This window comes from Leucoraja erinacea, chromosome 3 (genome assembly GCF_028641065.1).
Source record: "Leucoraja erinacea ecotype New England chromosome 3, Leri_hhj_1, whole genome shotgun sequence".
Taxonomy (NCBI): domain Eukaryota; kingdom Metazoa; phylum Chordata; class Chondrichthyes; order Rajiformes; family Rajidae; genus Leucoraja; species Leucoraja erinaceus.
Window position 1 is genome coordinate 49307496 of NC_073379.1, and position 11108 is coordinate 49318603.

General features: G+C 39.6%; 1 protein-coding gene across 1 annotated transcript in view; it reads left to right on the forward strand.

The window, feature by feature from the left end:
• LOC129694101 (uncharacterized protein KIAA2026-like) overlaps positions 1–10204 on the forward strand; it is a 66787-nt gene extending 56583 nt beyond the window's left edge. Inside the window, exons 8-9 of the mRNA XM_055630830.1 lie at positions 5683–8469; positions 8515–10204. Coding sequence (XP_055486805.1) covers positions 5683–8469; positions 8515–9479 — 3752 coding nt within the window. The 3' untranslated portion in view covers positions 9480–10204. The remainder of the gene's footprint in view (positions 1–5682; positions 8470–8514) is intronic.
• Positions 10205–11108: the final 904 nt, after the last annotated feature.

The following is an 11108-nucleotide window of genomic DNA, read 5'->3' on the forward strand; positions in this document are numbered from 1 at the left end:
TTCAGAACCATTTTTGAACGTATGCAATAATAACATTCAGAGTAGGTAAAGGGTTATTATAAAGCAAGCCTGGTGTCATAATGACTGATTAGTGATAAGAATCCCGAGTGATTTCCTATTTTTACCAAATTGTTGCTGCCTCAAATGCATTTCATTCTTCTCTACTTTCGTGTGGTGATAATTGTCAGTTAATCAATAATGATTGCAGACTTTTAGATTTTCTTTTTATGCATGTTTCACACTGTCTTTGAAAATCCCTAAAGCCAATCATTTACAATTGCAGCTAGTGATTCCAATTAGCATATTGATATTCCTTTGAAGCTCCAGAAGACAAAACTCCAGAACTGTTTATTTTTCCTCCCCAGGCATGAATTAATCACTAAAAAATCTTCAAACAATAGTAAGCCAACGTGCAAAGCAGAGGCTGTAGATGGTTGCCTATTTGGTTATGCTGTCCTTAATATCTTTTTCATCCATTTCTCAACTGACAATGTGTCCAGCCAATTAATATATCACTTGACTTTCTTAAATTAGCTGACAGAGGACTGTTATACTGCATCAGGAAGCAACAGTTCAGGTGCTTACTTTTGCAATGCATGGATCTTTGGTCTATTGGTGTGCAAAATGGCAACCACTGACTTTCCTTAGTGAAATAATTTAGGAGATTGCAATCAAAGGGAATTCCAGAATCTTTTAGGAAAATCTGACATATATTATGAGACGGATTATTAAGAAGAGTAAATCCCCAATAAAGATAATTTAAATATAACTACTGTCTTTCAGAGCACTTGAGCCTCGAACATAGACAACCTAATTATGTTTGGGCGTTCATTCGCAAGAACAGGATGAGAATATACTGTTTCTTTTAATTAATTAAAACACCCCCAGAATTGAACTGTGGAAAACCTAGCACATATCAAGACCATATTATAAATATAGCTAGTAGATGCGTGGCTTGGCAGCAGAACAGTGTCCTGCTACATCTGGGAGAGTTTAGGACTAGAGGTCATAGCGTCAGAATTAAAGGACATTCTTTTAGGAAGGAGATGAAGAGAATTGTCTTTAGTCAAAAGGGTGGCGAATCTGTGGAATTCTTTGCCACAGAAGGCTGTGGAGGCCAGCTCAGTGGATAGTTTTAAGGCAGAGATAGATAGATTCTTGATTAGTACAGGTGTCAGAGGTTATGGGGAGAAGGCAGGACAATAGGGTTAGGAGTGAGAGATAGATCAGCCATGATTGATTGGCGGAGTGGACTTGATGGGCCAAATTCCCTAATTTGACTGCTCTCACTTATGACCTTATAATCTGTGTGACTCTCTTATTTTGGGTCATGATACGGCTTCTCTCAGATGAGCATCCAGACATTGTGTGCAACAGAGCACATGTTCCTTGCTGTTTTATAATTCAAACTACCAAGCTAAATCACTTTGGTATTTTAAGATCTAGGATAGAAATTAGTTTGCCTCTCCTGATAGCCACCTGGTCCTGTGTTCCTGCTCATTTTTGAGGAGCTGTGCTTTGATCATATGATCCCTTTCAAATGTTTTTCTTCAAATATCTGTTTTGATGGATAATTAAAGATTTGGCAAGAAAATCAAATCAAGTATCTGAGTAAATTTTCATTGACTTAGAATCTTTGCCATTCTTACAGAGTAATTTAGAGTGAATATATATTACATCAAAAGCGAGTTAATATTAGTTAACCATTCGCAATTCAATCAAATTTATAAAGATATTCGCAACTTGAACTCAATTAAATGAAAAATCAATTTGCTACTTTCTATCCTTGAGCTTTGCAATCCGCAACTCTTTATCCTTGTGGCTCGCACCTGTTTTTTTTAATATCTGGTTTATGTCCAACAATCTGCCCAGCAAAATAAAAAACCCTTGCCTATGTTCACCGATTGGCCACACTTTGTCTTGCCAGTTTTCCAGCTTTCTCTACCACTCTTCCAGCTTTCTCTCCCACTCCTTCAGCAATCAGTTTGAAGAGGGACCTGACCCGAAACGTCACCTATCCAAAGATGGTGCCTGACAAATTAACTGCTGACTAACTTGTTGAAATGTATTTATTAAATCACAGTTTTCTGGGCATTGTTACATTCATTGTACTCAAAAAACCAGTGTGAAGGCTGATGAGAAAATGCTGTGTTTAGCTGATTAGTGACTGCTTGTGATCTTTGTTTTGGAGGGAAATGAAATAAGAATCTGATTCTCTGAGTTTATTTGCATCTACATCTCCGACCTATTTGGAGCATCAGGGAATCACTCATTAGTGTAATGCTTTCAGCAAAATATTTGGAGAATGCTGAATTAAGCCCTCATTGGTTTCCAACTGACATGGTTTCTAATGCTTCCATGTGAAAACTTCATCTTATTTCATGCATGGAGAATTGCATTGTTGATGTGTCTTTTGGCATTCAAAGTTAATGAATTGTGCATCTTCATTGTAGACCAATCATTCTTGATTTTGTGTTGCAATAAGTTTGATCTTAAGAACTTATTCACATGGTGAAAAGATCATTCAGTTGTTTTAGTGACTACCATACAAATCAACTTGAAACTTTCTTCAATGGTGTCCAAAGCAATAGATGAAACAACTTTATCTTGAGAGACTGTGTGGAAGAAGATGCTACATTTTAATATGCCATTTCTGGCGCCGGAACTAGTAACTGAGCATCAGGTAACCAATTATGTCTATGATCGCATCATACAACACTGTAGTGCAGGGAGCAAGGCTGGGAGCTTTCCAGTGTTTTCTGGCCATCACTCCAGAAGCCAGATATAAAGTTGTCATGGAAACAAACTGGGTAAATTTAACTGCAGCACATAGCTTTTGATTTTTCCTTTTGACAATTGATGTTATGGCTGCTACTCAGGAACATTTCCATCCCTGGCTTAACCAATGTGATGTACAACTCTAACATGACGTCTCAAACCTTATGTTTTGATCGGCAGGTAATTCTGCTACAACGTGATTTGTTTAGTTTGGAGATACAGCGTGGAAAGCGGCCCTTTGGCCCACCAGGGCCATACTGACGAGCCAATGACCATACACTAGTTCTATCCTACACAACTAGGGGTCATTTACAGAGGCCAAATATCCTAAAAACCTGCATGTTTTTGAAATGGGGGAGGTAACCAGAGCACCTGGAGAAAACCCGCGATAGTCACAGGGAGAACATACAAACTCCATACAGACAGCACCCGTAGTCAGGATCGACCCCAGGTCTCTGGTGCTATGAGGCGGCAAGTCTACTGCTGGACCACTGTGACTCCCAAAATTGTTGTGTTCCAAGGAAATATTAGAGCACATAACAACATCTGCGTTAAATAATTTTTCCAGAGACTCGGGACGCAACCAAAGGCACATATTTTGGTGGAGTAACTCTCGAAAGATCGAGAGGTGATATTTGGGAGGTTTAATGTCATAGAAATATGCAACACACAAACAGGTCCTTCGGCCCAAATTGTTAATCCCCAGGATGCCCATCTAAGCTAGTCCCATTTGTCTGCTTTGGTCCATATCCCTTTAATTCCCTCTAAAACCCTATTCGTGTCCCTGTTCAAGTTCCTTTAAAATGTTGTTAAAGTACCTGCCTTAACTATTTTGTCTGGCAGCTCATTCCACAAAACCACCGTGTGAAAAAGTCTCCCATCAGTTTCCCATTCAATTTATCCATTCACACCTTAAAAGTTTCTGAACGCTGAGAATTTTAACATGAAGCTTTTCTTAATCCCATGCCAACATAAGTTATCAAAAAATGGGAGATGGAACTAAGAGTTAGTGCATATTAGGACATAGGCACATAGTGATCATATATGAATAGTTTACCTTAGCTTACTCTGCAGTTATCACTAAGCACAATGCCCTCCATAGTCTGAAGAAGGGTTTGGGATAAAGACCCATCATTTATTTATTTGCCTCTGTACTCCACATTTGAGATTTGTAATAGATTTGTAATAGATACAATCACATGAGGTTAAAGTGCACATGGTCAGATTTTAATAAAGGCAATTTTTATACATTTTGGTTTCACCATATAGAAATTACAGCAGTGTTTATACATAGTTCCCCCCATTTCAGGGCACCATAATGTTTGGGACAATAATGTCATATAAATGAAAGTAGTCATGTTTAGTATTTTTTTGCATATCCTTTGCATGCAATGACTGCTTGAAGTCTGTGATTCATGGACATCACCAGTTGCTGGGTGTCTTCTCTGGTGATGCTCTGCCAGGCCTGCATTGCAGCCATCTTTAGCTTATGCTTGTTTTGGGGGCTAGTCCCCTTCAGTTTTCTCTTCAGCATATGAAAGACATGCTCAATTGGGTTCAGATCAGGTGATTGACTTGGCCACTCAGGAATTGACCATTTTCTAGCTTTGAAAAACTCCTTTGTTGCTTTAGCTCTATGTTTGGGATCATTGTCTTGCTGTAGAATAAACCGCCGGCCAAAGAGTTTTGAGGCATTTGTTTGAGCTTGAGCAGATACGATGTGTATATACACATCAGTATTCATTATGCTACTACCATCAGTAATTGTATCATCAAGGAAGATAAGTGAACCAGTACCTTCAGCAGCCTTACATGCCCAGGCCATAACACCCCCACCACCGAGTTTCACAGATGAGGTGGAATGCTTTGGATCTTGGGCAGTTCCTTCTCTCCACCTTACTTTGCTCTTGCCATCACTCTGATATAAGTTAATCTTTGTCTTATCTGTCCACAAGACCTTTTTTCCAGAACTGTAGTTGCTCTTTTAAGTACTTCTTGGCAAACTGTAACCCGGCCATCCTATTTTTGCAGCTAACCAGTGGTTTGCATCTTGCAGTGTAGCCTCTGTATTTCTGTACATGAAGTCATCTGCAGACAGTGGTAATTGACAAATCCACACCTTACTCCTGAAGAGTGTTTCTGATCTGTCGGACAGCTGATTGGGTATTTTTCTTTATTATAGAGAGAATTCTTCTGTCATCAGCTGTGGAGATCTTCCTTGGCCTGCCAGTCCCTTTGCGATTAGTAAGCTCACCAGTGCTCTCTTTCTTCTTAATGTTCCAAACAGTTGATTTTGGTAAGCCTAAGGTTTGGCTGATGTTTGGCAGTTTTATTCTTGTTTTTCAGTCTCATAATGGCTTCTTTGACTTTCATTGGCATAAATTTGGTCCTCGTTGATAAACAGCAATAAAAGTTTCCAAAGCTGATGGAAAGACTGGAGGAAAGACTAGCTGCTGAGAGCTCTCTTATACCTGCATTAAGGAGGCAATTTAACACACCCGAGCAATTACAAACTCCCATGAAGCCATGTGTCCCAAACATTATGGTGCCCTGAAATGGGGGGGGACTATGCATAAACACTGCTATAATTTCTACATGGTGAAACCAAAATGTATAAAAATGGCATTTATTAAAATCTGACAATGTGCACTTTAACCACATGTGATTTTTTTATATTACAAATCTCAAATTGTGAAGTACAGAGGCAAATAAATAAATGATGGGCCTTTGTCCCAAACATTATCGAGGGCACTGAACATCGGCGAACATCGGCAATATGTAGAACATTTAGTATTTAACGTAGCAGCAGAGTTCTGTACACATCACTGCCCTTTTTATTGTGATAGTTACCGGTTTCCCTCCAATGCATTTGTACTTACTGTTAATCACTTTGATATCTTTCAGATGACATGTTGCAGCTAGATGCAGAGCTATCTATGACCAGACTGAAGCCACTGAGAAAAGAATGTTCCAGCAAAGAAACACAGAAACAAGCTTCCAAGAATCCTAAAAGGCAAATTAAATGTAATGATCTTGAATGTTCAAAGGAATCTCCACCTTGCAAAAAGACCAAAATAAGCACAAATGACACTGCTGCAAATCTCAACAGACTAGATGCATCATTTGACTTTGATGTGGGAAACCAAAAGATTGAATCAAAATCTGCAACAGGACAGCAGCCAATTGATTCAACCAACTTGAGCAAACCTGAAGAACTATTTGTCAAGTCAGATAATTCAAAAGGGGAGATAGCCAATGCACCGCGATCAACAGTGCAGAAAGGGACCAAACCTATTCAAGCCTTACTTGCAAAACACAAAGGGAACAAAGTGACCTTAACCACTCAAACATCCTCCCCTGTAACAGAGACAAGCAGCCCAGAAGAGATGACAACTTCAGCCACATTACATCCTAGTCCAGTGAAATTCTGTTCACCTCCTCCTGTGTCTCCAAAAGGTCCCCTACAAATGTTATATAAAATGCCTGATGGATCCTGTGTGCCAATTGATCTAAGTAACAGCCAGATTAAGATGATTGCAGTCCAACCTATTATTGACCCAAAATCTGGAGAAAAGATTATGCAGCAGTTACTTATTTTACCCAAAAACTTCCTGGCTCAACAGCAAGATGGTAAATATGTTGAAAAGGGAAGTTCACCCAAGCCACAAAGGGAACTGGAGAAACAGGCCTCTATTGTGTCTCAAAATACTAACTTGGAACATTTTCCTTTGGTTGACATTCAGTGCCTGCCGCCTGTTAAAGTTCAGCCACAAATTTCCAGTTTAACAAAAGGCAGGATCACGCCAAGTACGGCAACAGCAACAATTTCTGCGGGTCAACCAACGAGAGTTACGTCATCTTCGTACAATTTCTTGGCATCGTCAACCGTCGTTGTATCAGATAGAAGGCCGGAGATGTCGACCATCATGGCACCTGCGGTTTCAACATCAAGCACTGGACAAAGACAGTCAGCATCTATTCAGTCTATAACACCAACAAAGCTACAGAGCAGATCAGTTACTAACATTGGAACAACATTGAGCTCTAACTCACAGCAATCAAAGGAATCAACTGAGGTAAAACAAGAGCTTAAAACTGTGTGCATAAGAGATTCTCAGTCTATTTTAGTCATGACACGTGGAGGAAACACAGGTGTTGTTAAGGTGCAATCCAGTTCAGACCAAAAGTCACCTAACGCTATTAATCCCAGGCCAATATTTACTTTTTTACCAGAGGTTCAGAACTTTGTTGTATCGAAAACCCAACCATCATCACCATTTACTTCTCTTGTACCAACGCAGACTTCCCTTTCAAGCCTAGGTCAGCTCCCTGTTTCCAGTTCTGCTTCATCGGTTCCATTGGGCCTAAATAAATTGGCTGGGGAAACAGTTAAGCTGGGACCTAACAAAACTGTGAGTAATTCAGGTGTGGTACCTGTTCGTATACCTCTGCCCACAATATTGTCTGCTGTTTCAGACAGTCCAACTGTGCACACCAGTTCCCCCAACACCTTGAATATGGTCAGTGGTCCCCTGGGTGGCTTAAATAGTGGTGGTCCTGTCCAAAATAAGGTAGCAATAACTCAAGCACCATCACTGCAATTCTCTCTTGATGCTACAAGTTGCAAACAGCTATTTCTTACCCCACCAGAAAGTAATAAGACAGGAGATGGTGCATTTTTGGCTGGAACCACAGTGCCAAAACTTCTATTGGTTCCGAGTCCCTCTGCTGCACCTTGTGGAACGAATCAAGTCAGCCTGGCTGCTAATGCACAACCTCAAAAGTTAATTTTTATGAGTCCACCTACAACATCAATGTCCTCGCCCTCTAACTTAATATTAACAAAATTACCCCATCCACCGCATGCTCCACTACTAAACACAGCACCGATGTCCGTGAAAAATCCAGATCCTTGTCAGGTTGTGCTGGTACCATACACCAGAGAAATGCCAATGAAGACTAATACATTGCCTGGCCCATTCCAGGTAAAAGAAATTAACAAGGGAAATCCAGCTCATCTTGCTCGTAACAATATCCAAAATATCCCAGGAATCAATGCTTTGCCGAACATACCTGCGAAGATTGGAGAGGGATTACCTGCCACACGTGCAGTCTTACCAACAACTTGTATTAGCACTTCAGCAATTCCTTCAGTTGCACTTGGGAATCGAAACTCTGTATCTTTTAAGAACTCCACAGGAATTAAAATGTCTGTTAGAAATGCACACACAGTAGCAACAACAGCTGCAGGTGCAACTATTCCATCGCCAACGTTTGGAACTTTTGGTTCCCAACCCACTACATTACTTAAAATAAATGAAAACATATCTAGATCTAATCAAACATTGTTGTCAACTAGGCATCCTGTTGCTATTTCAACAGTGAAAGCAGAACACCTTGCTTCATCAATGCTTCTTGCATCTGTACAGCCAAAGGTGCCACAGCAGACACTGACTCCATCTCTCTCTTTGCCAATTACAACTGCTTTACCTAACCCAATCACAGTCAATTCAAAGATAGTACCAGCAAGCGCTCAACCTATAAGTATAGCCTTTAACCCGCAAAACTCGCATTTTTCAAAAGACACTTGTCAAACAGTCATTCTCGATTCCAGAATTCCGAACACAATAGCTTCACAAAACCCAATCACTGCTCAATTCAAGATCAACCAGAACCGCTCAACCAGCTGGAGTAATTAGCCTTCCAGACTCCGTTTTGGGTCTTAATTCAACATTTTTTCAAAAGACACTTGTCAAACAGTCATTCGATTCCAGAATCCGAACACAATAGCATCACAAATCAATTCAAGTACTGCTCCCAGGTTTGCATCTGTTCAGGCACCTACTCGCCCACCAGCTGGAGGTAATGTGATGTCTTCAACTGTTTTGGGTCTTAATTCAACACATCAAACTACGTTACCCAGTTTAACAAAGCATCCTGTACGTACTAATACAGCTACTACAGCTACTTCCCTAATGCAGCCTGTAGCTTCTGTGCCATCCTCAGTCAGCAGAGTTTCTGGACCACTAGATGAGTCTTGTATACGGCAGAAAATAGTTATCAACACAAGCACTCCTTTGGCACCAGGAACTCAAATAGTCATCAACAATCATCGGTTTATTGTTCCACCTCAAGGCCTTGGATCTGGTAGTCACGTCCTGCTGATTTCTAATACACTGAAACAAAGTACTCCAGGATTTCATGCAGGAACTGACGTTACAACTGCTTGTCAGAAGGCCTTGATGGTACCTGCTGTATCCCACTGTTCTCAATCCTCTCTGTTGCCTTGTGTTCCTCCATCTGAAAAGTTACTTCATAATCTCTGTCCTCCAAGTACTCCTCAAATTATAACTGCTGTTTCTAAATCCGCTCAGTTCACAACAGGATCCACACAGCTAAATGTTTCTGCAGCAAGATCTCAGCCTCAAACGATAATATCTAACTTCCAAGCCACTACAACCCAGACTGCCACAGTTCTTCCTGTAGACACAGCTTTCAACAAGTTATTGGTCAGTCCAGAGGGAGCTGTTTTAAATGCTATTAATACTGTGGGTAAACCAGTTGCAAAAGTAGTATCACCTTCCTCTCTGACTTGTGTTTCGGGGAATTCGAATACTAGTGCTGCTGTCGTCTTCCCGGCATTAAAGACTTCTGAAGTCCTTGAACCTACCAGAACCATTTCAGCATCTTCCAGTCTTTGAACTACGACTGCTGTAAATCAGAACCATGGGGAACACAAGAGCCTTGGGCAGGACTGGAATCATTCTTAGATTACGTTTTTGGTTTAGGGTTAAGGCACAATTTATTACATCAGCCGAACTCTATAAAATAGTGACTGAGACATTAAGAGGCACAATATTTATTAGTCTGCAGTTACTAAATTCCTGTTGCAAGGATGCTTTCCTAGTGTTGTCTCTGTGAAACTTGTGTATTTCAATGTACAAAACAATGTTTAAAATTGTAAGACGGCAAATTTTGAAGGTACTTGTAAATTTCCCCTGGTTTATAATTTTAACAAAAGCTAGCAATTATATTGATTGCTTACTGTGCACTCAAAAGCTTCTTGCACACTTGCAGTATGATCTGTATTGATGTCCATATCTTTGGTAAGCTGCAATGTTCCACTTAAGTGTGTGACCTTTTTTAAAAAAAAAATGTGCAGTTCAAAACAGAGCATTGGACTTGTTTATATGCTGTTGCTGCCTTTTTAAAGTATTTAACGTAGAAAACTTCTGCAGTTGTACAGATGTAAATACTTTTGAACCCAGAAAGTTGTACTAAAGTGAATGTACAAAAGAATTTTGCTAATTTATTTGTTTGTTTATATAATGTATAGGTTTTTAAGCTGTTTAGTAGCTTTTAAGGACCATTGTTTAGAAAAATGCAGACAGATCTGCATGATTAAAATGTGTGCAATTGTTATTTATATGCGTAAATAGTTTTTTTATTCCAATGCAAATTCCATCCTGAACTATAATTCTATTTGGATTCAATTCCAAATTCATAGTGGGATTTTTTGTCTTCAAATTTGACTGCATTAGTTGAATTATGAATCTCTTCTACTTGGCTATTAAGGGGAAAAACAAGCATTTTAGGTTGTACAGCTAGGCTTTTTTAAACACAATTTTTCCAGTAATCCTTTGTAGAATTCCAATAGCAACTTTCAGGTAATGGTGAGGAGTGGTAATATCAGGCACATTGGTAGACTGGAGAAATTTCAATTTTGATAGTCTGAAAACAATTCCTTGGATGCTACAAATGTACAATATTTGGAAGGAGTTGTACTGGTGATTATGATCGGGCAAATTGAGCTGCACAGGAGATTCTCTGTGCTCTTGTATTTCCAGTCATCCTGGAGAGGATTCTAAGGAAAAAGACATACATGTATTCGGAAACGCATGGGGTCGATTAGGGATAGCCAGTTTTGATTTGTGCATGGGAGATCTGTATTTCATGAATTTGATTTGAGCTTTTTTAAGAAATAACCAATAAGATTGATGAGGGCAGTGCCGTTGACATAGTCTGTATGAACTTTCACAGAGTGTTTGATAAGGTTCTGCAAGGAGAGTACTCTTCAAGGTTAGATCAAATGGTCCATGGAGAGCTGGCTACCTGAATACAGATTTGGATGAGGTTAGTTAAAATTAGAGAAATCAGCAAACATACCACTGGGCTGTAATTAACTAATTTCTCTCAGTGTCACTGACTCTTCTTTCAAGCATAGTTTTATTTTATTTGACCAACTAGTGAATAGACTCAGCATTTCTGATATGCCCATTTGTCTTGTGATAAAAAATAATTTATGTATTGTATCCTATTTGTCCAAAATT